General features: G+C 45.7%; 1 protein-coding gene across 1 annotated transcript in view; it reads right to left on the bottom strand.

Annotated features, from left to right (window-relative positions):
• Positions 1-2,975: 2,975 nt before the first annotated feature.
• Positions 2,976-27,032, bottom strand: part of EPS8L2 (EPS8-like 2) — a 43,739-nt gene continuing 19,682 nt past the window's right edge. Inside the window, exons 6-22 of the mRNA XM_009581074.1 lie at positions 23,720-23,881; positions 22,532-22,681; positions 22,307-22,386; positions 21,988-22,127; positions 19,750-19,829; positions 19,126-19,252; positions 18,679-18,767; positions 16,218-16,292; positions 15,089-15,237; positions 14,780-14,906; positions 14,277-14,392; positions 10,340-10,451; positions 9,153-9,260; positions 7,528-7,660; positions 4,700-4,883; positions 3,672-3,804; positions 2,976-3,307 (exon numbers count right to left, since the gene is read on the bottom strand). Of these exons, the coding sequence (XP_009579369.1) occupies positions 3,236-3,307; positions 3,672-3,804; positions 4,700-4,883; positions 7,528-7,660; positions 9,153-9,260; positions 10,340-10,451; positions 14,277-14,392; positions 14,780-14,906; positions 15,089-15,237; positions 16,218-16,292; positions 18,679-18,767; positions 19,126-19,252; positions 19,750-19,829; positions 21,988-22,127; positions 22,307-22,386; positions 22,532-22,681; positions 23,720-23,881 (2,037 nt within the window). The 3' untranslated portion in view covers positions 2,976-3,235. The remainder of the gene's footprint in view (positions 3,308-3,671; positions 3,805-4,699; positions 4,884-7,527; positions 7,661-9,152; positions 9,261-10,339; positions 10,452-14,276; positions 14,393-14,779; positions 14,907-15,088; positions 15,238-16,217; positions 16,293-18,678; positions 18,768-19,125; positions 19,253-19,749; positions 19,830-21,987; positions 22,128-22,306; positions 22,387-22,531; positions 22,682-23,719; positions 23,882-27,032) is intronic.

Raw genomic sequence — 27,032 nt, 5'->3', positions numbered from 1 at the left:
CCTGTCGTGGCAAACCTCAACGCAGCTTGTCAGCCAGGGCTCCAGCCTGCGCTGCCGTGCCAGAGAGAGCCCCCCTAGCCCAGCGAGGCACGCATTCCTGGGCACCTACAGCTGTTCATTCGCCTAAACTTCATTTAAGCTTTAGAGAAGGTGATCATGTTAACGTGGTTGTGCTTCTGAAATAGGGTATGGGACTTGGCTGGAAATGTTGCAGAATTTGCTACTTGGCCTTAAAACAGAGGCTCTTCAGATCATGCCATTTCCCTCATTTTGTCTTGTATTGTTTCAGCTGTGGAAGCTGCCACAGTAATTTCCCTTCCTGATATACAAGAATATGCTTTTATACAACCTTCTCAAGAGAAGATAATGGAAAGAAGCGTTACGTTTGTAAGTCCTGTTTGAATTCCGTGATTGCATAGGAAATGTGTTCTAATTGTCTCCAGGGTCCTTTGCCAAGGAATAAGAGAGCCTCCCTTGTATATCCCTTCCCTTCTCTTTGTTCTCGGCCCTGCATTAGCTGGTGTTGACCAGGGTTGGGTGTTTTTAGCTTGCTAGTGCAAAATGTCTAGGACAATATCTGTGTGTGTAAATGCTGGTGTGTTGTCTCAGTTGCACGTACCAGAGATAAGAGAAATTTGTTCTTCAAGATGATGAGAAAGGGGATGTTTTGGATTCAGCTGGTAGCTTTCCCAGTATTTGATTGCAATCATATGTGGGATTTTCACCTAGCCCTGTTTTCAGATGTGAATGATTATCAAGGCCATAACATCCTTCCTTTTGAATGGCAGTCCCCCAGAAACAAAAGGAAACATGCAGTTTCAGATACTCTGCTGTGTATCTTAGACTTGCAGTAGCAAGTCATTATGAAAAGCCAGCCCTTAACAACTGTTTTTGTGTCCTGTTGCTTTAATTTATATCCAAGTGAAAGAGACAGAGATAGAGTTATAAGTATAACTTAACCATTTTAATAAATCTTATACAGTGCATGGTTATATCATTTTATCCTTCGTTCAATTACATTAATGTACAGTACATTATAGCATTATCTGCAGGCAGTACAAATATAACATGCACAGCTCAGTCATATGGAAATTTTTAAAAGTGACTTCTGCAATAAGGTCTACTGATATATTTATTTTACAAAATGCTCCTGTGGCTCCTGCCTTTACAGAACTGTCGTGTACCTCTCTATAATAACCCAAGTAACTATAATTCTGTGTGATTTGTTTTCCTTTATATCCAAAGACAAGAATGGTGTCATATTTCCTAGCTCACCATTTTTTATTTTCATTTTAGAAATTATTTAGCCTCCTGTGCTTGTAACACCAATGGTTTGCCAGTGTTCACACCTGCTTCCCATTCACCCTAATCCAGAGACAGGGCTTCTCAGGAGGATTGTTCTCTTCATCCCCCCTGACAAGGTGAGTGCTCTTTGCAAATTCCAGCTGCTGTGGCAAGCCAGCAGGGTTGTGACTGAAAACATGATCCTCCTCTGTAAGTTCCCTCCTGCACCCTAATTCTGCTGGTGCTAACAATGTCCGATTTCAAGATTAAGAAAATATATCATCCATTAGAAACATTTTTGGAAGAACAAAGCCAAAATTGAGAGGTGCCTCAGTATTCTCAGGTTTAGACATGCGTTCCCCAGCCACTGCTTTACAGCTGTACAGCTTTTTCCATTAGATGTGCAAGGACAGGCCCAAATCGTGCAAAGACTTAGGCACGTGCTTAACCTTTCAAGGAGGTGGGACCATTCATAGCACGTAAAGGAAAGCACACGTGCAAGTCTTTGTGGAGCCTGGGCCTGAATTCCCATTCAACCACAGTTAAGGTGTGTGAATGAGAGAGAAAGACAAGGTCTTCCTGGTCTGTGAGCAGTTCCTGTAGTTGTGTTTGCTTTACTGCATTCCTATCAAGTTGGTCTGTAAGTAAAATATAGATGTAAATACCATGTGCCAGACTTGCTGTGGACAGGAAATCTACTATATGCTTGCTTGAGCTTTTAAAACTTTGAGTAAATTATTGATGCATAATCACTTTATTATGTCCCTAGGGAAAGGGATTTTTTTCCTCATCCCTATTTATAGATTGTAAGAGTGAGGGGGTACTTCACTATATAGATATATACATATGCACATAACGTTATTAAGAAAAGCAGGAAGTGAAGAAAAACAGCCTCTACTAAATTAGATTTTTTTTTTTTCTTGTGGCCATTTATTTTTAGTAAAACAAGTGTGCTTTTGTTTCTCAGATATTTAGGAAGCATTTCAGATTACTCTTTGCAATGAAAATGTGAAGGTGGGGACGAGTGGCCAACACCTGGGGAAGGGCTTTGGGTGTGACTAGCTGGGGGGGCAAATGGTAGGGGCTTATCTTCTCCTTGTTTGAGGCCTGGCTTTGGCAATACTGCAACTTTCCGATACAGGATCAGTGCCAAGGTGAAGGGCTGCGCAGCTGCCCTGAGCCCCAGCCTCTGCGTAAGCAGGGATGATCAGGCTGAGCTCACCGATTTGCAGATTCAAATCACTTCAGTTGTCACTCAGATCCTGCGCATTATTACACAATGAAAGCCCATTTCCACTGTTCAAAGACAGCACTAACTGGTACATGTATTTAAGGAAGCACCCAGTCTTAGGTAACTTGTGTTCCAATTCTAGCCGTGTCGAACGAGAGGGCATGGGGGGGACAGAAAAAGGACAGTGAACTGTCACAGGGCCTTTGCTAGTGGGCTGCAGGGGATATCTGTCACAGAGAAGGAAATGAAAAGTGGGGGAAAAGACTGATTTCTGTGGTCCAGACTCTAAACATTCAGGCTGGCTTGTTCTGTGCTGTGTGCCATGCCCTCTCTTCCCGAGCCATGCCGGCAAGGGGCGTGGGAGCAGGTACAGCCCTCTGAGAAAAGCTTTGTGGGGTCTTTTTTTGCTTGAATCCAGCCATTGTTGTACATTCAGACACATGTAAATTCTGATCTGCTCTGATCGCATGCACATAAAATTTCAGTATAAAATATATAGTTATAAAAAAAAAAATACTTCATGCAGTGTTAAAACACCTTTCCCAATGGGACATGGTCTTATTGTCTACCCTTATCAACAGTGTTCAAGAAATTGTCACTTTGATGGCAATTACACCGCTAAGTGGAGCACTGCTGTCTCTTGTCTGGAGTGGGGATCATTGCTTTCATTCCCTTTTTCTGCACTACTATGACTAATAGCTGAAATAAAGCAGATAGATTTTAATTAGCGGAATCAATCCTTTCCTGGCGACGCTTCATGATTTCTTGGAGCTCTGTCTCCCCTCTGCTTTTCTAGAATGGAAACAAAACAGGAAGTTTGAATTTTAACTTCAAGCTGTAGTTAAATTGTAATATTTAACTAATGCTGCAAGAGTAGAGCTAGTTTCAAAGGGATGAGTGATACCAGTAAGAAGGCAGTTTCATTAGTGGAGACAGGGTGATCTGCCTTACAGATTTGAGGCCTTTTTGCTTAAAAGACTTCTCAGCATTTTTAGGTGGTGTGGTTTTTTGGTTGTGTGGGTTTTGCTTGTTTTTTGTTTTGTTTTTGTTTTTTTTTTTTTAAATTGTGTTTCTTAAAATATCTGTTTAATGGGATATTTGACACTGCTGGTACAGGCACCCAACTCAGGTAGGAGTTGTCCAGAAAGCTACTTACCTCCAGTTGGTTCTTCTCCACTGTGATTTTACTGTATACTCTGTTTCCCTCATCACCACACACTTTCTTCAACTCCTCTCTGTTCAGGGAGAAGAGCTGAGCTCCAGTAAGGATGCCAAGGTGTTCCACTGTCCTGGGAAGACACAAAGTGAGGAAATTATAATTGTGCTACGCGTGGCCTCTTGCCAAAGGTGAGGAGTCAGAGATAAAAGGGCTGGTAGCAGCTGACGTGCAGCCCCTGCACCAGGACCATATCACATGCAAGGCCCTGGGGCTGTGCCAAGGTGGCAGCTGTTGGGTAACCCAAACTCTTGGCGGGGATGACAGCAAGCCATGAGGAGCGGGTGAAGCCAGCGTCACCCTGGCATCCACTGTGTGCCCAGCCCCGTGGGTATTGCAGTGGTTTCACTCCAGTTGCATCGCATTTGGGAAGCAATCCTGGAGCTCCTCTTCGCTTGCTGTGCAGAGTGTGAGTTGTAACTCGTAACTCTTCACCACATGCAGCTTTTTGGTCCTGCCCTGGTGGCAGGGAATACTTGCTAGCCCCGGCTGAGGGTCTGGCTCTTCCTCAGAGATGCTTTACAACAGCTTCTCCAGAGACAGGCGGGCATCTGGAATTTGCATTTCAGGCCATGGGTTTAGTTATTTATTTTTCTCCAAGTTCAGCACTCTGAACTGGCTAACTGGGGCCAGACAGGCACCAGCAGTAGGATGTTGTGCAGCGTTTGGCTGTGAGTTGTGCGAATAAGCAAGACTGTTCCTTTATTTGCAGCTACTCATTACGTCTTTTGCTGCACTGTAAGACAAGGTTTATTTGATAGTGTATACGAAAGAAAGGCAGTAAGTTTGGGCTCTGAATGTGCTGGTTATATAGCCTGGATTTAATATGACTGAAATCTAATTTGCAACACAGGCTCTGTAAGTAAATACAAGTGACTTGTAATCCAGTTGAAATACTGCAAGCTGCCTCCCCCACTCCTTTTTAAATGAAGGGCCAGCATTTCATATGGTAGTAAAGCAGATCTTACTCTTTGCTGAATGACTTTGCCTCAAGCCAAGCTTTGACTTCTTCAGTGCTGGATTCGAAGGTGAGGGGCACAAAAACTTGCTGAGGCTTTTCCACTTTGAAATTCCTCTGGGGAGGCTGAATTTTATTGTTTGTGATCTTCTTTAGCAACTCATCATTCAGCTCATCCATTTGATGAATAAGTTCTGGGGAAACAAGGCACAAGGTAGAGAGTAGGGAATAAAATCAAGTCTTCAGTCATAAATCCTATTAAATTAATGTGTTTGCAGGGAAAATGTAAGGAAGATCAAAATGTGGCTCAGCATTTTTATTAACTCTGTAAATACAGCAAAGGAAACTGCTTGCTTTTGTGTTTTAGTTTTAAAGAACAAGCTTAGGTGCTTTTAGAGCAATAGGTTGAGAAACAATATTTTGACCTTCAAACTTCCATCAGGAACAAATGTGTAAAGGGAGACTGCCACAGTTTGGAGGCTGGCAGACTGCTGGAGCAGACTGTGGGAATCTCCCCTTTCCTCCCAAGCCAATACTCTCAACTTTCTTCAGCTTTTGAAACCTCACTTGCTCTTTGGGAGAAACCTAGATTTCTGTAGTTCTTCTCCAGAATGATGGAGAGGAAGAATCGCAAAATAACAGCCAAATGCTCATCGTCCACACAGCGATCGCTGAATCTAAAAAGCTGCTGAAGGGTTTCTTGCAGCATGACTGTCCCCCAGGACAAGAGCATGGTTTGGTACAAGCACTTGCACATCTGCGATTTTGCCTCATTGCTTCAACAACGTCCATTAGGCTAATTGGAGAGTCTTGGAACAACTGCTGCTCTTCCTGGGAGAAAGGAAATCTGGTTCTGATGTTGACCAGCATTGATATAGCTGTATAATTTCTAGAGAAAAGTGTATTCTCTGTCATGGTATGTAACAGCAGGCTCTGAGCTGTCTCATTTAATAAGCACATATTCCCCAGTCCATGTTTAACTGAGTAGAGATTGGTCTGATGTGAAAAAGGAGAGCTCACATCTTCAGAGGCACTTGCTTTTAGCTAGCAGGAGCAAAACTACCCATCAATTTGCCTGGAAAATTCTTGTTCAGAAGCACTTATTGGGGGAAAAGTGTGTCATATTTGGTAAAATAATAGAACATTTTGAGGAGAACATATTCATTTTGTGTGACTGGTGTCTGTAGCAGGTGCTGGTAAGGACCTACATTTTCACCTATTTTATATATAAATTTATATTGGGATCGATCTTGTTTCTCATGTTGCTAACCTATCCTGTTCATCACACCTCATTCAAAGGACATAAAACCCTGCAACACCAACTAGCAGAAGTTTGCTCAAGGGTATAAAACCTGACCTGGCAGTGTCTTTGCTTCCACTGGTGCTGTCAGGTGGTGACAAGGGACAGGGTCCCTTTTCCCTGGTGTCTGGTGTTGCTGCTGTGTTTTTGCTTTAGTTTGTCATCTTCCTGTTTTTGAGTTGCTTAGTTCCCTTCGGGCTATTGAAATACGGAAATTGCCCTGCAAATTTAGCAGCAGGGAGGGGAAAAAACCCAGACCACGTGAGACAGTAGAACTCAGGGAAGCCTGACTATCTGCTTCTGAGAACCAGGTTCCCGTTTTTGTGTGCCTCTGTGTTGCCATTTATTTTCTTCCCATTGCCCCTTTGCTGTCACCTGATGTGGAAGGCCAATTGTGTGAGTACCTACAATTAGCGTCTTGTTTCTGAGCTGTACCCCTGCTCCCTCCACTTTTCAGTCCTCTCTGTTACTTCTAGTAAGTGATTTGCTGATCCAAGTCCTCAGATCTCCAGCTTTTGCTGTGGAGCATGGCAGGAGGCATGAACTGGGAGTGAACAGCACGCTCATAAAACTCCAGTGACACATTATTCAGTATCACTTTTTCCATGAAACTCCTGAAGACTGTGGAGAATAACTCAGTGTTATTAATAGATAGGTGTCTGCGATGCTTGTATTATGGGCTTTCTGTTGTCCCAAAAGGGTTCCTGCTTCCAGGAGTCTACGGTAGCTGAACAGGGGATGAATCCTGGTTTTGGCCTCTGGGTGACAGCTTGCGAGAGGTGTACGCAGGGTGTGATAAGGGGGCGAGATGAGCAGGGCTCCTGGTCTTTCTCATGTTCTGTGACCCCGCATAGCACGCGCAGTGTGAGGGAGTGATGTGAATCTCGTGTTTGGCAGATCTGCTGGCCGGGGTTTCTCTGAAACCACTTGAAAGAACAGGCCAGGCGGGCACTGTGTGTGTGGCAGGAGACAAGAGCAAAGCAAGTGAGAGAAAGGGATTGACCTGAATGTGGATGGTTGCTTAGACACACTTAAACATGTTGGTGGGGAAAGGAAACTCTCTCCTTGGGAGAAGGAGGGAGGTCAAGCTGGAAGGAAGGTCAAGCTGAAAGCCCTGCTTGTCCCAGGCTGCCTGAGAGCCTGTGATGTGAGTCAGTGAGCTCCTCAGAGCTCTGTTGGCTGTTGTACCACCTGGAACCTCCTCTGTACATCTCCTCCAAAACCAGTGCTGGTCTATTGCTTATCACTAAAAGCTGCAGTCACTCCTTGTGCAGAGCCTTATGAGAGAGAACACACACTTGGGTAGGTCTGGTTACATGCACACAGCAACCAAAAATTGTGGACAGCCCATTATGGTGAAAGTAAAGAAAGAAAGAAAACCACCGGGATAGAGAGGAAGCAAAAGCATGTGCTCACAGAAACTTTTCAATTAAGTCCTGAAATGCAAAGCTGCGGTGCCAAGCTCTCTGGCTGCCTGAGGCTGCTACGTGTGGTGTAAAATGTGCCCGGATGCTGGGAGCGCGATGTGGGACACATACGTTCTTTGGCGTCCTGGGGAGAGTTGCGCGATAACATTTCACTTCCCCATTTATCCCCAGCGTAGCTGGCAGGTAGCTTGTGAGTTGGGCTGGATGGTCCATATCCCCTGGGGCTCAGGTCTCCTTTGTACCTCTGGTTAGACAAGGTGATAAGAAAGGGAAAAAAAAAAGTGTAAGAATTTTTTTGCCATTTTTGATTTTCTTAAACTTTTTGCCTCCCACCCACGATAGCAAATTGAGGGACAAATTGCCATATTCTCCCTGTGCTGATCTGGGGCTGCTCAGCTGAGGCTGATGTGACCTCAGGTGGAGCTGCATGAAGAAGTTAATTTCTGGGGTCTCGTGGGAATGAACAGAACCTAAGCCAAAGGCTGAAGACTGCGTGAAGGCATTTACACCCCTGGAAAACATGTCACACTCACCACACGGAGAGCAGTGGTGTTTTATGCTTGCTTACTACTGCGGTGGATGACTGCTCTCACATGCGTGCCTCGGCCCTTTAGCCTTTTGCTCTGCAGAAATTACTGCTCATAGAACTTCCTTGCAGATGGAGAGCAAAGGAAGCAAAAGGATTTTTATATGCAGAGAAAACAAACAGAAATCCCTTTTGAAGCTAAAGCATCACAGCTGTAGTAACTTGGTGTTAAGTGGGACCACTGCCAAGTGCCCGGAGCAGCCTGGAAAGAGTTTTTTGACATTTTGATTAAACTAACAGGGCTTTTATCCAGAGGCCTGCTGGGGCACCTTATGCTTTGCCCAAGCTGTGAAATACCAAAGTGGGGAAGCAATGCCATGCTTCCTTAGGGCATTTAGAGGTCTCCAGCTCCACATTTTTGCAATGCAAGGTGCTTAAGGGCAATATTCACTTAATACTCACTTAGATGGTATTTCCATCTGCCGCCACTCCAGTAACTTGTTCCTGCTGCTGAACTGGATGAGGGAACTGTCTGTCTTTAATTTAACCCCCAACAAAAATCTCAGCATTTTGGTGGCAAAATTTGCTTTTATGGCTGCATTAGCTCTTTCGTCCTGTTCACAGCACAGCCCTGAAAGCAGCAGGGTTTCGCAGCAGAGGGGGTTGTAAACCATAGGCTGAGAAGTACGTGGGTTTGCGGGGAAGGCACTGGCAAAAGGTGGAAGTCTTTCAAGCCAGTGTAGCCAGCAGCTGTTTGGTGACACCTCAACATGAGACCTTTCTGTTGGGATGACAAGTCATGGTGCTAGGCTCGGGGTGGGTGTCCCTTCGAGCTAGGGTCTCACTTCATAGCAGGCTGCTGCCTATAGCACAGGACTCAGCCTTCGCCTGTCCCATAACCCTGACTGCCAGGCACTGTTGGCAGCAGGCAATGTGCTTGGCATCTTGGAGTGGGAGGAAAGCATGAGGCTGCCATGCAGATAGGAAGGATAGGTCTCGTTTGGGGAGGGGTAAACAGTAGCAAAATGTGAGAGTTTTATCATAGGAGACTCAGGAATCTCCAGGATCCTGGTTCATCTACTTGTGAGGGTTCATGCCAACTTGTGCACAGCATCCTAAGAAATCCAGAGAGGTCTAATTACAAGATTGTTCTCAGAGGCTGATTATGCCCTGCAGCCAGCTACCAGTTAAATATCACGTGACTACAGACCTGTTCGAGCTCTTCCAGTTTCACCACATCCAGGATATTATAAGGAACGTAACCAGCCTGCCCGCTTCGGTTGAGCAACTTCCACCACTGCTTATTATCTTCCAACACCTGAGAGGGGGGAAAAAAGATTTGCTAGTGAGAACATCAGATTTCTGGCATACATAAACAGCATATAGAGGAAATAAACCACACAGTAACGTGAAGTTGCCAGAGTAACATCACAACAGTCCAGGAGCTGGCAAACAGATCTATTGTACTCATTTGCAATTCAGGACTGAAGCCTTTCCTGAAAAGCATCAGAACTTATCCTAATGACGAACAGGAGAGCACCTCTGGAGGACAGATCTGGGGTGCTGAAGAACTCTTAGTTCCTACTTAATTTGCCTGTTTCTCCATCTTCTTTGTTTTTTTTCTTCAGTGACTGAGTTTATGTTGTCTTTTTGCATTAAAAAAAATAAATCAAGAGTGACTCCTGCCAAAGATGCTGGAGTGTTATCATATAACTTGATCATGTGTCACATCATAACCACGATGTGGCAAGGAGATTGCCAGTTGCTGAGATATCTCCTATTGTACCTGCCCCCCTGTTCCTTTCAGCAGGCTTGTTTTTACCCAGAACTGTGATTTTTTAATTTTTTTTTTTAAAGTAATCTCCCAGAATGGTTGAGCTTTGCTGGCAAGACCCACACATGTTTCTCATTCTAGCTTCATTTTGAACAGAGCTTTGAGTTTAGAACAGAAGTCTTTTTCTCAAGTCATAGATCTGTGTTACAGTTAGTGTGTAGACCAAGTCATGTCATACATTCTCCAATGGCCAACAGTGTTGTGGTAAGAGAAAGGTTATGAAAAAGGATGTTTTCATAGAAAACAATTCCTTTGGGGTGGGGGGGGTAATAATGAACATATGCCCAGCAAATGCATGAGCAGTGTACTACAGTGACTTGTTTTCCTTCCTCCTCATTGCTAATTAAGATGTGACTGATGTGTTTCAGCTGAGCAAATGACCCAATGCATATAGTCAGCCTGCTCCAGCTCAGACATAAAGCTTTAGATTTGAGCAAAGCTTCATATTACTGCTCAGAAAACATCAAGCAAAAATTAGTTGGCACTTGCCACTATCTTGAGATCTCTCTCCCGTCTGGGAAAGGGGAGGAGGGCACAGCTTTTCCTTGAGCATGTTCACTGACCTCCAGGATTTCATCCTTAAGCACTGAGAGTTCATTGGCATTTCGCGCGGTGAAATCATAGCGGATTTTGGCATATCTCTTCGGCAGAGCCATTCCCTGTGCCTCAAAATTCCTGCGGGAGAAAAAAAATGGAGTTTTGATGGAGGCCCATTTAATAACTAGGGCAGTATAGGTTCACTGGCAAAAGAGGAGCGCTGAAGACTGTGTGCCGGTGCAGGTAGAGAGACAGTTGTGTTAGGAGGGGACAGTGCCTCTTCGCTTCTCGATTTTGAGGAAGATTTTCACCCCTCATTTTAGTGAAACACCCTGTGTTTGGGGAAAAAACCAAACCAAAACAAAAGCTGTAGGGCTGTTTGGTTAATGGCCTTATTGGGGGACTGTGAGGCTGCTGCATTCAGGGTGGAAGAAAAGACGACTTCTGTCAGTTGGTTCTTTGCTGCAGCAAGGACTGGGGAGACTGACAAAGCACAAACAAAATGCTCTGATTGCACCTCCTGTGAAAAATAAGTGTGAAACCCTCATGTCCTGATAAGTGGAAACAACTGCCCCATATGCTAGAGCAGGGGAGAAGCAGGCACCAGCACTGGGAGAAAGGGTATTGAAAATGTGGGTAGGTAGAATTGACTGGAAATCTGTGGTTTTTTCATCAGGCAATGAATGCTGAGCTACTGAAACAGAATTCTGCGGATTCCCAGGAAACGTGAGTTTGAGTATTTCTATTCTGAGATACATTTGGTGTGGGGGGGGAAGGAATGTGTTTAAGTATTTTGCTTGGGAATTTCTGACAAATGAATATATGGCTTTCAATGTTGAACTGACTTTTCATTTGGAGAGAGAGACAAAATAAATATGGTAGCTTGTCAAAAATGGAAAATGGTGGAAAAAGTGCAATGAAAGGTTTCCTTTGACCCAAACTGAAATGATTTATTTTTTCATAGTGGTTTTTTTTTTTTTTTTTTTTTTTTGCCTGGCTTAGGAAAATTTTGTAGATCTCGTCCTTTTCTTCTCTGGTTAGGATGGGTGTGGTGTTATTTTTTAATTCAAAAAATGTTTGCAGTATGGAAAAACTGTCTTGCCTTGTTGTGTAAGGGCGGGTAGAAACTACTTTAATGCACCTTCTATGGATCTTTCTGCTTATGACTTCCAACCTGGACAGCTACCCGGTGCACAAGACTCTCGGGTGCGCTGTTCACAGTGGGCATGCCAACAAGGGGTCAGGTTCTCCTCCAGTTTATGTCAAATTCTGTGTAACTCAGTGAAGCCACTGAGTTACACAGCACTGCTAGTAAGTATGGTTTTTAGCTTGATGTTTTTCCATTGCCGAGTTCTTGGGTTAGGTCGGTGATTTTAAATCTATGAATCTGTGGAAACTTGGCTCTTTGTGGACTGCTTCTGAGGCATCTGTAAAACCTGACTGGGAAAAGCAAGCCCATTATGCTTAGTTTCAGTTCATTTTACTGTCTTCATTAGATAGCTTTTGGTGGCCTGAAAGAAGTTGAAACCGTTGTTCAGTGGTTTGATATGATGCCTATGGCTGTAGTGCCGTCTTTAGCTCACCTGATTTGGGTCAACTCTTGGTCTAGTTACAGCCATGTGCAATATATACATTTGACTTACTTATGTAAGTCTGCAGTGGGGGAGAGCTTGGAGCATACTCTCAGGCAGATTGAATCCACCAGTCAAGAAAGGGAGTGGTGGCCTTACCCAGCAGTGCCCTGAAGGCAGGGAGGGGGAGGAAAGCCGAGTTAGGTAGAAATTACTTCTTTTGTAGCATTCCAGAAGGTGAGTCATGAGGAAAGCGGTGACAGCTGGAGGAGTTTGAGGCTAATGTGTACTTTGCGTGCACCTAGGTTTTACACAAGCGACCTTTGCCAATTATTGTAATATTTCTTGGGGCTTTCATGACACTTCTCTGCAGCCAAAAGCCCTGGTGTAAATAATAATACTGATGCATGGGTATTTTTGTAATATAGGGTCTCTTCGTTAGAAAACTAGTTCAAACTACCTTGAAAAAAGCATGAGTAGAGCAGGAAATATGTCTGTCCCAGGACTGTGATCCTGGCAAACATCTGGGCAGACTTGGCTGAAGTCTGCTCTGGACTGAAGAAAGGCGTCTAAGGACATTCTCAATTTTAGCATCTGCTTCAGTGCCATTAACATTGATGTTTTTTTCTTGAATGTTATCCATAAGGAAAACTTGCTTGACAGTCTGAAAGGTAGGTGAAAAGGTACGACACCTATCCCAAGAGAAAAGAGATCCTCATCTATTCTTCCGTGAGCCCACGCTGTGGTTCGACTGGGTCGTGTGTCAGGGAAATTGTCACCTTGGTAAAAAGGCACGCTGTTAATTTGTATTCCGGGTCTCGATACTACTATTTATAGTTTGCCTGAGTTTATAGTTTGGCTGAGACTAAGATGAAAATGTTTCCTTACGTTGTGTTATCTACCAGTCACTAAAGATGGACTTAAATGTTCTCGTGTAAACTAAGTTCTCCTTATTTTTCATAACCTCACTGAGAAAAATGGAGTTGGAGAAGAGAATTTGTTATCCCTACTCAGCACTGCATCTGTACCATTTTATGGTCCCAGCAGGATCTTTGATGGGGTGAATTGGAAGAGTAAGTTATTTTGCTGATATAATTGGATTTAAGGCATTTTGCTGTGAATTTGAACTTTTTTGTAGTAGTAGTAGTAGAGCTTATAAATCTTTCAGATTAGAACATAAGACCATGAAAAAACAGTCTGGCTTGAAGGTTTTTTCCCAGTTTAGAGCTGGCTACAGAAAAGTGCATGGTTAAGTGCTTTCCTGGGTCTGGACTTCCAGTCTTTAAAGATTTGAAGTTGATCACTGCATGTCAAATCACTGCAAAGCGGAATATGGCAGAGAATTAATTTGCAATTTGAGAAGAGTTTGAATCTCAGAGATCTCGGTAAAATTTCAAAGGCGTAAGCCCATGTAAACAAGCAAGCAGATGAAAAGCCTCTAAACTTTGAACCAAAAGTACTTTCATAAAGATTTTATACCACTGAGTAGCTGGTGATAGAAAACTCACAGTGGGGCACAGTGTTCGGTTAAATTGTGAAAGAGCCATCTTTCCCTTGGGAAAAAAGCCTGAGGCAAAGGAGTGGCCTGGTTGGTTCTGGCTCAGGAACTGAACTTTCCAAGACTTCTGAAGAAAGGGGAGGGTTTTTTCCCCCATTTTCTGGATTTACCTCATTAAGAAAAGTTGTCTGAAATCAACACCCTGTCAGTTTTCTGATGGAGAGATGGGCAAGACCAGAATCACATTCTCGTTTTATTCAGCCTCTAATAAATGTTTTTCCCTTTGGTTGTGACTGAAAGCAAAAGGAGGAGCCAATGAAACAAAATGGCACTGCCTCAGTTAAAATGTTTTCTGTGCAGTGCTGCTGAGGTCAGGCTGCTGTTGCCCAGCACTCCATTTTTCAACAGCAGAAAGCTTGCATGTGCTCATACCTTAGAACAGATTCCTCCTATAAGCAGGTTCTTTCTATGCAAGCTGTTGTGGCTTTAGGATGGATGGAGAGATACTAACTTCTCTAAACATATGGAGAACAAAAGTGCAGCACAGTATCTTTGGCACATGATCCTTAATGTCACTTTGGTGGGCTGATGTTATGAAACAAGACATACTGATTGACTAATGAAGTCAGTCAATATTTTTGCCTCTTGTGGTGGAAAACACATTTCCTTGTAGACCTGCTGATGATTAAAAAGCAGACAGTGTTTACATGAGTAATCCCTCGTCTGATCTTTGAGTTCTCTTGATCCTGTTAACAAGTCTGAATTAATAATGGCAGAGAGTTATCTACCAGGATGCCAAAACATTCTGGTGTCATGATATGTTGCAGTGGGTGCTTATCAAGTTACAAGGAGGGAGCTGAGGCGCCGTTGTCCCGGGTGGTGCTGATACGTTACCTATTTACATGCTGAGTTACGTTCTGTTTAAAGGCGTCCACAGCTTGTGTCTGATCAGCAGTCTGGCTGCGCTTGAGTGAGGAGTTACGGTAAGGATATCCATTGGCTGATGATAGCTGGAAAGGTAAAAATGAAGTCGGTGTTACCAGGAAAGGGGAAAGCTGTGTCAGAGAAAAGGAGAGCGAGTGGTAGATGAATCGTGGCCTGGAAGCTTTTGGTCACAATGAGGTGCACACCAAAGAAATGTTCTTCGGGCAAACCTGTATCCATGGGGCTCAGTTACAGTATAGTATCCTATTTCCTGTTGATCAGGATGTGAGGCTGATTATTGCTGCCCTTTTCTGGCCTTATTTTCTTTCCATACTTAACCAGAGTGACCTGATCCAACTGAGTTTTGAGCCAACTACTTGTTACACACCACTGCAAACTTCACAGATCCATCTCTCACTCTGAAAAAGGGGGAGGGAGAGGGAAGAGAGGATGACCAGGGGCACAAGACTAACCTCTTCTTGCAAGTGTCCAATGTCTATTTCCCAGGGAGCTCCGCGGAAGATTTCCAAGGGCGGTTCCCAGCCGTTGCGGAATTTGGGGATGTAGGTGGGGATATTTGCTTCTCGGGGCCATTCAGCTCTAGGACATGAAGTGGGGAATACGTGGTGAGATTCACAAGGAACGTGTCTCTGAAAGCATGTCAGGGAGAAGCAGGGGCATCAGGGCATCCTTCACCCTCTGACAGGGCTATAAAATTAAGCATCGTGTCTGCCTTTCTCAAGAGCTTGGGGAACCTGGTGAGATGGCAGCTCTGTCCTCACCTGGATCTGGTCCATGTCTCTCCCAAGGAGTCCCAGAGGTTTATCTCTTTTGGTGTCAGGTGTCCTCTGAGGAAATCTGTGGCGTCTTTAGAAAGAAGCGGGCTGATGACAGACCTGGCAAGCTCAGGGCCACCACAGCTATTGACAATCTGGATTAAACACACGCAAATGTGAGAGATTTTGCAGGAAATGTTCAAAATATCAAACCAGCACACACACAAAGGAACAGAAATCAAAGACAGAAAAATCAGTGGCTCTGATCCTTTGGAGTCTCTATGCCTGCCCACTCCAAAGGAAGCCAATGTACCCTCCATGGTGAGTACCTCTAAAGGCTAATTCACATTAGACTTGCACTTCCAAAGGGATGCTGTATTCCCTGAGTATCCCCGTATTATCCTTGCACTGCACTGATAGTACTTGATTGGCAGATTTTATTAAGAAAAAACAAATAGACAAATAAGGCATATAGTTCCTGACTAAGTTCTCCAAGGTATAAGATGAAAGCCAGAGGGCAAGCCTTCATGCCAAGGGATGGCCTGACTCCTTTGGGAGCAGCTAATCCTTAGATCAGCTCAGTTGTCTCAAGAAACATCAACCTAAATCTTTGAAGGAGACTGGACAGTTCAGAGGAACACAAGAATTTTCCTATTGGAGTCAAGGCAAGGTCTGATCTAAAAATTAGCCATTGTTAGAGACAGGATATATTGGAAGCTGGCACTTTAAAAAATGGAAAATCACTTGGTACTTCTGTGTCCCTTCTGGCTTCTTTTTCAAGTTGGGATTTCTGCTTCCTATTTTCCATGCAAATATTGAGCCATGTTTGCTTGAAGGTGAGATCAAGCAGATTCCCAATGGGAACCATAGCTGGCTTGCACTTTTGTTCACGGTAAGTCTTTGTTAATGGGGTGGAAAGATTCATATTTGCTAGGGTTTGTATATTTAGTTCAAGCTGGAAATCGGATCAGAGGCCAGAAGCACTGGCGTTGTTGCTTCTAGACTTTAGTGAGAAAGCTTTAGCCAGTTGTGAGCAGTCTTCTAACTCTTTTGCATAATCTAGCTGCCTGTAAGTGCAAAAGCAACATTAAAAATAAAAAGTGAGTTCACAGTGAAACACGTGAATCAGGTTTACCAGTTCCAGCGGCCCAAATAGGAAATGCACCAACTCTGACGCGCTGGGGTTCTGGATGTGCTTTCTCAGTTTGGCCTGAAAAGAGAAAGGAAACCCAGTTCAATCCTAACCTGATTTTGCCTTCTCTTTTCTGTCACATGGAGGGATTTTTGCTGACTGATATTTGCTACAGTTAATAACGCAGCCTGAAAAGGAAGGAAACTTTCAACAGTGCACTTGAAATCAGGGAAGAACAGTAAGTGATGGGGGAGTAGGAATCATTCAGTTTTAGATCATTTTTATTTTGTGTCCATTTCTAAGGGCATTGAATTTCAGGAGGGGTGGAGCACCTACTCTGTTAAAACCAGTTCTTTTGAAGCTATTTTGAGCAGAAACAGAAAACCTTGGCTTATTTTGCAAGTCTTGGTGAGGAAGGGTCAGGTCTATTGCTTCTGACTCTTGCAAAGTTGAAAATCCCACTAGTTCCCACAGAACAAGTGTTTTGCGGGGTCCCTTGGCAAATTGCTGACAAGGAAAAATCTCCACCAAGGTCTTGCCTGCAGCACCTAGAGCTACCCTGGCCACTGAAATGCTTGGTATTTGGAGTAGACTCTGGTGGGATGGAAGAGCAAATGCTTGGGATTACTTTACTGTAAGAATTGCATTTCATTAACAGCAATCAGCTAAGCTGTGGTGAGAAACCACTTCAGTTTGTGCTTCCTTTCAGCTCTTTCTTGTGTCCTGTGCTACTGGCATTGCTGCAATGGAAAACAGACTCCCTCCTCCCTACCGAAATGCAAGGCATTTTAAATGCTGGTGATTTAAACATTAATGTGGAGTGGAAAGTATGAAATAACCGATGGCACCAAGGTGACTAAAAGAAATGGCACTTCACAAGGGCTTCGCAGCCACGTGATAGCAGTGCTGGGGCAGACATGGCAGTGCTCCACCACTGATGCCCCGCTCTCCTTCTTACTTGTCCCCGGCCTCTTGCCCGGAGAGCAGCTACACTTTGTGGGTTTGTGGATACACAGGCAGAAAAGTCCAGGGCCTGAGTGCAGGGAGAGCTCAGGCACGTGAATGAATTTCCCACGTGTTAACTCCCATGCTGCTGACGGGAGCAGCAGCGGTGCTGAGCTCGGGGGCTGCGCGCCACAGCATTTGCACAGATCCACAGCCTGTCATGGGCACTTGCGGCTTCGTTGTGTGATTGGCAGGGGCCAGGGTAGGACACTAACTCCAGCGCAGACCTGTTCTGTGACTAAGGGTTTTGCTGACCACACTGACTCCACTGTATTTATCTCGGCTGTGTCAGTGGTTAAAGAGAGGTGGGATGCAACAGCCTTTATGCTAGGAGAATCCTCAGCTGCTTCTTCAGGGAAGCTAACATCCCACTGTGGATGTGTGGCATAGCCTTAGTGGGGCGCCTGATCGGTTTGTGCGAGAGCGGTGATTGCTGGCCAGAGCTGCCATCTCCAAGACTCAGTTCTTGTCCTAAGCAGGCAAAAATTATGCATATTTGCTTCTAAATGAAAAGATTGGAGCTTGGTGTCCTGCATTAAGGTTGTTTACAATCTCTGTGGTTTCCTTACTAATAACTTGTCAGGAGGGATCTTGTTAGGCTGTGTTCGCTGGGCAAGTTTCGTCAGAACTGACAGAATTTCCTTCTGGCTCGTTACCCTCCTGGTCTCGCATGCTTCACTAAGTGGAGCTGGCAGCACTGGGAGCACCTTTAGGCTTCTGCTTTTCATCCCCTTCTTAAGACCACTAAGTGGAGCTGGCAGCACTGGGAGCATCTTTATGCTTCTGCTTTTCATCCCCTTCTTAAGATGCAGCTCCTCCAGGGGAGAAAGAGAGGAGGAGCCAGGAATCTCAGGACAGTGAGGGACATCAGTTATTGTTAACCAGAGACTGTCCAGGCTGAGGCAGCTTTACAGCCGCTCTGTAGACAGAATCAGATGAGAACAATTTAAAGTAGGTAAGACTTTTTTTTTTCTTTTTTAATATTTGCAGTCTCCCGTTTTATACCTTGTAAGGATAACAAGGACTACAGCTCACAGAAAACTACACAGACTTTTAAAGGCCACAAGCAGAAGCAAATCATCTAGAGTGGGAGTGTCTATATAAGCCTTTGTACAGCTATCAGCAGGGTGGGCACGGCAGTTCTTGGCTCTCTCAGCTCACAGCTTCACAAATGCTTTAAGTCAGGACTGTATCTGAAAAGAGATCCGGGCATTGCAAGGCCCCTGGCTGCTCAGTCCCACCCTGGACTTTACGCTTCTAGTTTCAGTCTAACAACTTGGCCCAAGAAACCTGCACAAGCCTGACACAATGTTTGTTCTGGATTCTGAAGAATCTGGAATTCACACCTTTGTCCCTTGATAGTGTTTTCAGTTCAAATTTCACTTTAAATGCTTGCTACTGTGATATATGGGAAAAAGCCCTGTCACTGCATGGGATGAAAATACCCTCTGTGTCTTACCAAGAGGTTAAAAGCCAGTTTGGTTTTCTGGAAGCAGTCGATGAACTCGGCCTCACTTGGGGGTCTTGCTCGAAGAGTCAGCATGCCCTCTTTCATGAGAAGGTGGAGAGAAAGACACTTTAATTAGAGCATCCCTTTTCAGGGAAGTTTCATCTTGCTGGCATGCAGAAGACACAGCAATAAAGGATTCTGAGACTAGAATTACAAAAAATCAAGAGTTCAAGAAAACCAAAAGTCTTTCTCTGTGTTGGAGGCTTCAGTAGGCTCTGTGTGTTCTACAAGAGGTCCCCACAGACCAGCAGCACCTTCCAAACTGGTGTAGCTGCTGTTGGGTCCATAGCCATGCTGCCCCATCAACCTGGCCTTGCTGGGGTGTAAGCTGAGGTCTCCTCCCAACCTTCATCCGTGCCCCTGTGTTCCACGTTTGTTCTAGCTGTTGCACTGTACCTGCTGGCCCTTTCTTCTTGTTCTTCTTCCCTTTCTTCCTTTGGTTGAGCTGTTTGAATGCCTCTGCAGCCTTCTGAAGCCTGGCGACAAACATTTCAATGTCATCCAGAGTGCAGTTCAGGATTTGCTGTGAGGACAGAAATGCAACAAACCAAGGTGAAAGACAGCCCAAACTGCACGCAGCTGGGAAGCCTGAATCCCAGAGCGTGCTGCTCTGTGCCTGCTTCATTTCCTGGAAGAATGCACAGGAGTGGGGAATCCAGGCATGAAATTAAGCTGAATTCATCACTTTCCAAACACAAAGCTGTCTTGGTTGTGTGCTGTACTTATCAATGTGACAAGTGACCGCTGCTAATGGACGTCATGGAAAATAACCCCAAGACCAGACTGTGGGCTGGGTAGCAGCGGACCTTCTGAAATTAGCAGAGTTCTCTCAAAGGAGATTGTAACTGACCCAGTGATGGAGCTTTGCTTTTGTTCACCTTATATTTATAAGCGATAGATACCAGTTTAACAATGACTAGATTATGCATAAAATGTCTGCTCATGGAGGAGCCCCTTGCTTCCTTCCTCTCTTCTCCCTCTCCTTCTGCCTATTGACTGTGCGCCATTCTTGTTACCAACCGTTTCTTTTTCAATCTTCTGTGCTAAGATGGCTCGGGACTCTTCGTGGTCATGAGAGCTGGAGCCTCGTCGTTCATAGTCTGCAAACAAGGCAGGGAGAGAAAAATACATTTACTATCAGAGGTTGAAAATAGGCTCCATTAAATGCAGGGACCCATGGGATGGTAACTCCCAGCTTGGTTGTTTATTCTGGGTTATGAAAGTGCCTCAGGAGATCACAAAGAGCAGGAGGTGATCAAAGTTGCCGACTAAATCTTCCAAGGTCACAGCACCTGCCCGCCAACCTCTGTGTCGATACGCTGCCTGTTTTCAAATATAAGCGGTGAATGAATCATGAAGAGCATCCAGCTGTCAGCTACGGGCAGAGACCTGCAAGCCCCGGTCGGCAGATGCTGTGAGTCACTAACTCCTTTGCCTTTGATGCATCTAAGCTGACTTACACCTGCAGAGGAGCTGAAGAGCCACTGTGCACATTGCAGAGCACTCCACATGTACGTAAAGTGCGATTAGATTCACTCCCGCTCTCTCTTCTAACCTCTAGCTCTCTGCCCAAGCTTCCTTGTCCCAGAGATACCAGTTTAACTAAATAGTAGTTGAGAGAGAAGAAGACCTCGAAGTGAATGCAACTGTCACTTGCTAGAAAGCAGCATGCCAGGAATTCTGCATGACTGATGTTTAGGCAGGCCTGTGCACTAACCAGCGTTTTTGTACAAACTTGTGTGCAGTCTCTCAAGTGTTTTTAGTAAAAATCCTCCTGCAATAAAAAAAACACAAGCACCTCCCAGCTTTCAGAAGACAGACACTTGGTGAGGGGGTGATATTTCAGTGTGAACAATTGCTTGTGTGGTCTCTTGTGAAAAGAGTAACATGTCAGCTCAGTGATACGGGTTTGAAAGGGCTGATACAGCAGGTGTTTGGACAGCAGAATCTATAAAGTGGGAGAACTGGGGAGGCGGTTTTGGCAAAGGACCGCGAAAAATGTACGTCATCTTTAAGTGTTAAGATGAGGTGATTAGTTTTGACAGGTTTTGTAGAAAAAGCAATACGGCGTGTTTCAAAGGAGAAGCAATCTCAGCAAGCAGGCATCATTCAAGGCTTTCTCCTGTCGCCTGCTTTTGTGCCAGGCTCTGTGTTCTTAGATCCAGAAATCCTGCCTGGGTAAATGCCCAGCTCTGCTGATATAAGCAACGGACTTAAAGCTTTATGCTAAGCATCCTGGGAAGGGCAGAGTTAAGGGTGGGCCGTTTCATTAAAAACTGCTGTGCATCAGAATATACATGTTTATACATGTCCAGATTTAAAATATGGATCTTATTTTCATGATGCAAAACTGGACCTGAAATAGGCTCTCCATTCAGGAGGCCAGAGCAGCTGCTTGGCTTCAGATCCCATCCCAGAGAAATGAGTGTTTTCTCTCCTCGGCTGGTGTTTGGAGTTTCTTATAGTATCCTGATTACGTGTTTTCCTTGAATCTAGAAATTAATTCTAAGAGAAGGTGGTACAGTAGGCAGTGCTAAGAAAGGCTTACAGTTTGCTCGTCATTTTAGTCAATTTGAGCTTTTATCAGAGAAAGAGCTTATTTCTGTTACTTCTTTCTCCAAAGAGAAATACAAGTTTTTTCAAGCCAGCTGAAACGGGCTGAAGTCAGGATTTGGAATAAGATTTTAGATTAGCACATGAGAGAGGTGAGTTCAGATCTGCATTTCCACACTCAACTCTAGGAGAATTCATGCAAACCATTTGATTTCTGAGGGTGCCATCTTGGCTCCTGTGAAGTCAGCAGAGCCAAAAATCTGCCTTTCTGACCAGGTCTGTCTTGACTGTACGTTTTAAGATCACCGGTGCCTGGTCCAAACTTCATGTGATAGCTCAGTTTTATGAGGGGCTTTCACCTCTTTTGGGAATTTCAGTATCCCCAAAATATAGGTCTCGTTACAAGGAGCTTCTGATTTATTGAGCCGTCGTTGAGCAGAAGATGCCTACTGCTAGCCCAGTGGGTACAAATGTTTGCTGTGGCCCAGTTTTTAGGCATTTATAAAGCACAGCCAGAGATGCAACAAAATGTTGTGCCTTTAGTACATATCTGTGTTGCATTATAACACTGTGAAAAAACACTGGGCTTCCCTGTGCTCCAGCAATTCAGGGCCTGAAATGACCACAGGCCATTTCAGGAGGGTTGGCTGTCCAGGCTAATGAGTTCCCCGTCCCCAGGACAGACTTGCTGAGTGCTCCCAGTACCTGGATCGTGCTGGGAAGGGGGTGCCACCCGGTTCCTGTTCATCGCTGAACCTCGCATGTCATGCTGGATTGGGATGGGAGCCGGCCCTTGTGGCGGTGGGAGGATGGATTGTCTCTGCCTGATCTTTTCTTGGTTTGCTCTGCAAGGGAAACAACACAGAACAACCCTCTCAGTGGCTGACGATCCTGTTTCTGAGAGACTGGTGTGTGAATGCACCATTGTAAATGGGGCTGTTTTGTTGTGGGGTTTTGGGGGGTTTTTTTTTGTTTGTTTGTTTGTTTTTGGTTTTAACTCCCAGCTGTATCCTGCAGTACTTACTTGAGTGTCTGTGGCCGTATCTTCTTCCCATGCTTGTGGTCTGCCAGGGCACTTTCTATGTCCTCGTGAACCATCTCCGCCTCAAAGATAAAACAGGGATGTTTTTAAGGGCTTTGCTTTGGGAAGGATTGAGGACTCTAAGTGGGCAAAGGAAGAAGGGGCTGGCAGACAGCTTGGAGCATATTTTGTTCTCTGTTTCACACCAGCAAGGAGGGCTCTGCTCACCTCCACCTCGTCACAGTTGAAGAAGTGGATGTCAGGTTTGTGCTGCTCCGAATCCTGACACACCAGGAGGAGGATGGAGGAATAGCGCATCTGATTCAGCACCGTTTGGCAGTGCTGGACTGTCGGGAGAGGGAAGTCCTCCAGCTCCTCCTGGAAGAGAAAGAGGAGGGGGTCAGGCAATGGGGAACTATTGAACTGATGGGGAGTGGTCCTGGGATCCTGTGATCCTGGGAACTCCTGGGATCCCTGTTTGAGGAGAGAGACCTGGCAGAGCTTAATGGGGAACTATTGAACTGATGGGGAGTGATCCTGGGATCCTGGGAACTCCTGGGATCCCTGTTTGAGGAGAGAGACCTGGCAGAGCTTGTGCTTCTCAGCAGTGGTTTGCTGGGCTCTTGAAAGATACCTGTCAAGGTTTGCAGAGGGGCTGTGGCTTGGGACTGCAGAATAGGAGAGAGGTGGATTGCAAAGAGAGGTGAGCTTTTGTTCTCCTCTGAGCCCTGAATATGGGGCCCAGCGTGAGACTTCAATAACTTGAGCCTTGTTGCTCATCATCATCTTTTTGCTGTGCTCTACCTGTACCAGTACACTTGCCATGCATCCCAGCAGAGCACTGGGAGGAAAGATGCTTTCTGTGAGGGCCTTACCCTCCCAGTGTCTCCTTGGATGACCTTGGGCTAATATTCTTTAGTCCCTCATTGCTAAAATCAGGGCAGTACCATCCCTCTCCCACTATCTGGCTGTTCTTTCCCCTCAGATTAGGTGCCCTGTGTGCATGTACATGTATCGCCTGTCAAAATGGGGCACTGTTCTCGGGCAGGTGATCCTGCGTGTTATTTTAATGCAAGTAATATGTCCTTCCCTCTCTGCTTATGCTTTATGCAGATCTCTGTGGACCTGTAAGTCTGCATCACTCCCACAGAAAGCAGTTTGACTGTTGGCCTGAAGCACAGCTCAAGGTATCTTTCACCTGGAGTATCTGTGCTCTGGAGATGTGAATAAATCATCCCATACCTACCTGCCCTTTGAATCAGAGTCAGCCAACCCTCACACACCCAGGAGTGGATTTTGGTAGTGATTCGCCCTTGTTTGGGTTCCTTAGAAATGGCCCTCCCAGGCAGAATGGGAAAGGCACGCACTGCAACCCGTGCGTCAGCCTGTGGGTAGCTCTCGCAGAGCTCTGGGTACCTGCGACTCGCAGTCCAGCAGGCGGATGGACTTGTCGTTCACTTGCAGCAACATCTCCTGTGTCCAGATCTTCTCTTTTGAGCTGAGCAAGATGAGTTTTCGAATAGCGTCGTCCACCGTCACGATGGACTCGCTCTTGTCCATGACGAACGTGGCCAAGTGCTGAAGTTGGGAGGAAAGGGGGAGAAAACAGGTGAAAAAGCTTTGATGGTGTGTGTACCATAAATCAGTGGTGAAACCATCTCTAAAGGCTTGAACTACTGTTTGTCTGCTCTTTAGAGCACAGGCATGAAAGAGTCGCTGCAGAAAGTGTACGTTCTGGTTGTTAGTACCAGCCTGTCCGTAGTGGCGAAAGATTAGGGTTTTGTAATGCAGCAAGGGTTTTCATAACGAGTTTCACCACTTGCATATTTATCTCATCATATGTCAATTCTATCAGCTCTGGCCCCCGTCCAGCAGCGCATGTTTGCAAATGCTTTGTACACACGAGTTAGTCCCCTGGCTTTTCTGGAACTGGCTTGGAAGTTTAAATACAGTAGTTAAACTTCACTTGCCAAGCTAAAAGCACTTGCATTTTGCATGTCTCACATAGCAGATCTCCCTGCGTGGAATTTGTCCCAGACAAAGAGCTCACACGAGCCATGGGCAAACGTTAGTCCTCTGTGCCGAGGTGGGATCCACGCGATGTATGGGCTTCGGCCAGGTCCCCTGCCCTGGATAATTCAACAGGCAGCACAGCTGCACCAGGAAGCTTCTGCGCTGCAAAGCTGTCTGCAAGACAGCTCCAAACCTGGCAGCTGGCTCCGCACCAGCCCTTCAATCCCCTCATGTTACCTTCCCCCCAGAAGTACCCAAATCAGCCTTCATGGTAGTGAAAATTGACATCGCTGACTGTAAGAAGGGATTTTTTGCTACTTGCCTCTGTCCTGCACTGTGGCTTTGCTAGGTTACCCCGGTTTTCCTCCCTCCCTCCCTCCCCCTGTCTTATAATTTTTTTCCCACTACCAGCCTGGCTTCCATGGTGTCCTCCCTCTTGCGCTGCCTTGTGTGTGCTCTTGGGCCGGGAGCAGCTCAGGTAACGTCCCAGACATGACTGTGCTCGCGTGCTTTCCCATCCCTGCTCTGTGTCCTGAAGCGTGTGGCGATCCAAGCCTTGCACTTGGCGCTCGTATTTACAGAGAGTTTGTGTAATCGAGCTGCACCTGCAGGCCTTGGACTGCTCCTGGGGCCCCGTGCAAGGGGAATGCTAGGCAGGGCAGGGAGGCAGCTGCAGGAAGAAGTGTGCTGCATCCAAATGGTGTGTGTGCCCCCCCCAGCAGTGGGTGAAGGCCACTCCAGAAATCCAGGTAATTTATTTATCTCCACTCTGATCAGCAGCCACTGAGAGCAAGCACTGCTCTCTGTGGATGGGGAGAACATGCGTCTGCCAGCAGAGGGGATTGCAAGGCAGGAGAAGCTGGGAGCCTTGCCGGCTCAGAGCAGCCTGTTTTCCGTGCAGTTGTCCCTGTGCGAGTGACAGCCCAGCCAGACCACGTGTTCAGGTGACAACAGGGGAAGGGAAAAAATTCAGGAAGGAAAAGGAAATGGTAGTTTCACCTTGTTCCCTTTGCCACCCTGGTGTGTTTCTGGTGAGGAGAAGGGAAGGAGAACATGCCCGACTGGGAAAGCGGCTGAAGCCTTTCCCTGCCGTAACCAACTTTCTCCAGAAGAGAAAGGCAGGAGGTTTTCGGATGGGCAAGTTATAGGCCTGACCAATGCATCTGTGCCGCAGCTAGTCCAAGGGCCTGCTGCCGGGAGGCTTATCAGGCCAGGTCCCAGCTCTTTCTCTCTTCCCTGGAATATCGATGGCCCATCCACGAGCCCCGCTTCCCCTACTCAATAGCATTAGGGTAAATAATATGTTGCTGCTGAATCAGCTGTGGGTCAACTGAAGAGCCATGGAGCAGATTAACGCTTCTGGTAGGGAGACCCAGGTACTGGGGGTAGAGCAGATGCGTTACACGTGTTCGCTGTGGGTCTGGGGGCAACAGTGCAGCAACCCCAGAAACAGTTCTGCTGGGCATTTAGTGTTTGTGTGGATGGCAGCAGTGGAAACTCCTGCTTGTCTTTGATGCACAAATCCTGCAGCCTGGTTTCAAAGCAAGAGCTGGAAAAATGGGGTGTGTTTAAAGCAAGCCACAAATTGGCACGTGAAATTTGGAGAGGCTCTTTGTTGTCTCTAGTTCAGGGATGAGTTTTGCCTGGCTTTTCTCCCTCTGATCCCTTGTCTTTGTGCCTTATCCCAGTGATCAGACACAACCTTTTTAGGGTTCAAGCAGTTTCTTTCTGATGCTGATTCTTTGCCACAGTGGTGCCGTATCAGGGGTCAGGGTCTGGCATGGCACAAAAAGACAGTCTTTGTCCCAGAAGACTAGCAAGCAAGAGCTACAAAACACGAGAAGGAGAAAGGGCTAGGGGAAAAATCTGTCTGTTCACAGTAGCAGTCTCAGCTCATGAGCTGATTAAATAACCCAATGGGTAGTGTCCACAATCAGCGTGTGCCTCAGAGGGCGATGGAGGAGGATGAGAGTTGCTTGGGAAGGAAGTCCTTTTTTAGCCGTAAAAGCCCAGGGAGACACAAAGCGGGAAGCAGACTAAGAGGCGGCAAAAGCTGACCCTGCTCCAGCACCAGGGAGGGAACCAGCACTGTCCTGCAGTGGAAATAGGTTATGAAGGGACCTTGGAGAGACCGTGAACATTGGGGTCTGATACCGACCAGATGGACCTGAGGAGGATCGGTGTACTCAGAGCATGGAGCCTTGGATGGTCTTGTTGAAGCACAGGCAAGAACCGTTGTTGCAATTGGCTCCAGACAAGGTGTATGCAGGGGGAAAGGCTCAGATTTAAAGCACTGGTAGCCCTGACAGGCAGAAAGGGCTGAGTCTTTAAACATGATGGTTGATGGTGGGAATTAGGGGTGGAGAGGATTTGGTGACCAATTTGTTGTTGAGGTGGTTGTTGGGTAATTCACAAAGACTGGAAAGAGCAGAGAAGAGGATAAACACTGCAGAGTGCAAGACCCAATCCTGTGTTCATAAAGCAAAGGTATTGGGTGAGGCACTGTCTAAATAAAACTGCTGGCAGGTATTTGAGCTGAAAGCTGAGATTAGCCATGCAATCAGATATGAAAAACATACTCAGGTATATGTTACTGTAATTGTAAAATAGTGCACAAAAAGGTATTCGCAAGGTCAATATTATCTGTGCAGAGGTGACAAACCCTCTGCTTTCTGAGCAGTGGAGAGAGTTGGTTTATACCTGATGACGGGCATTC

Source organism: Fulmarus glacialis, unplaced genomic scaffold (genome assembly GCF_000690835.1).
Source record: "Fulmarus glacialis isolate BGI_N327 unplaced genomic scaffold, ASM69083v1 scaffold12907, whole genome shotgun sequence".
In the NCBI taxonomy this organism is placed as follows: domain Eukaryota; kingdom Metazoa; phylum Chordata; class Aves; order Procellariiformes; family Procellariidae; genus Fulmarus; species Fulmarus glacialis.
The sequence above is the reverse complement of the archived record's forward strand: the minus strand, read 5'-3'. Positions and strand labels throughout refer to the sequence as shown.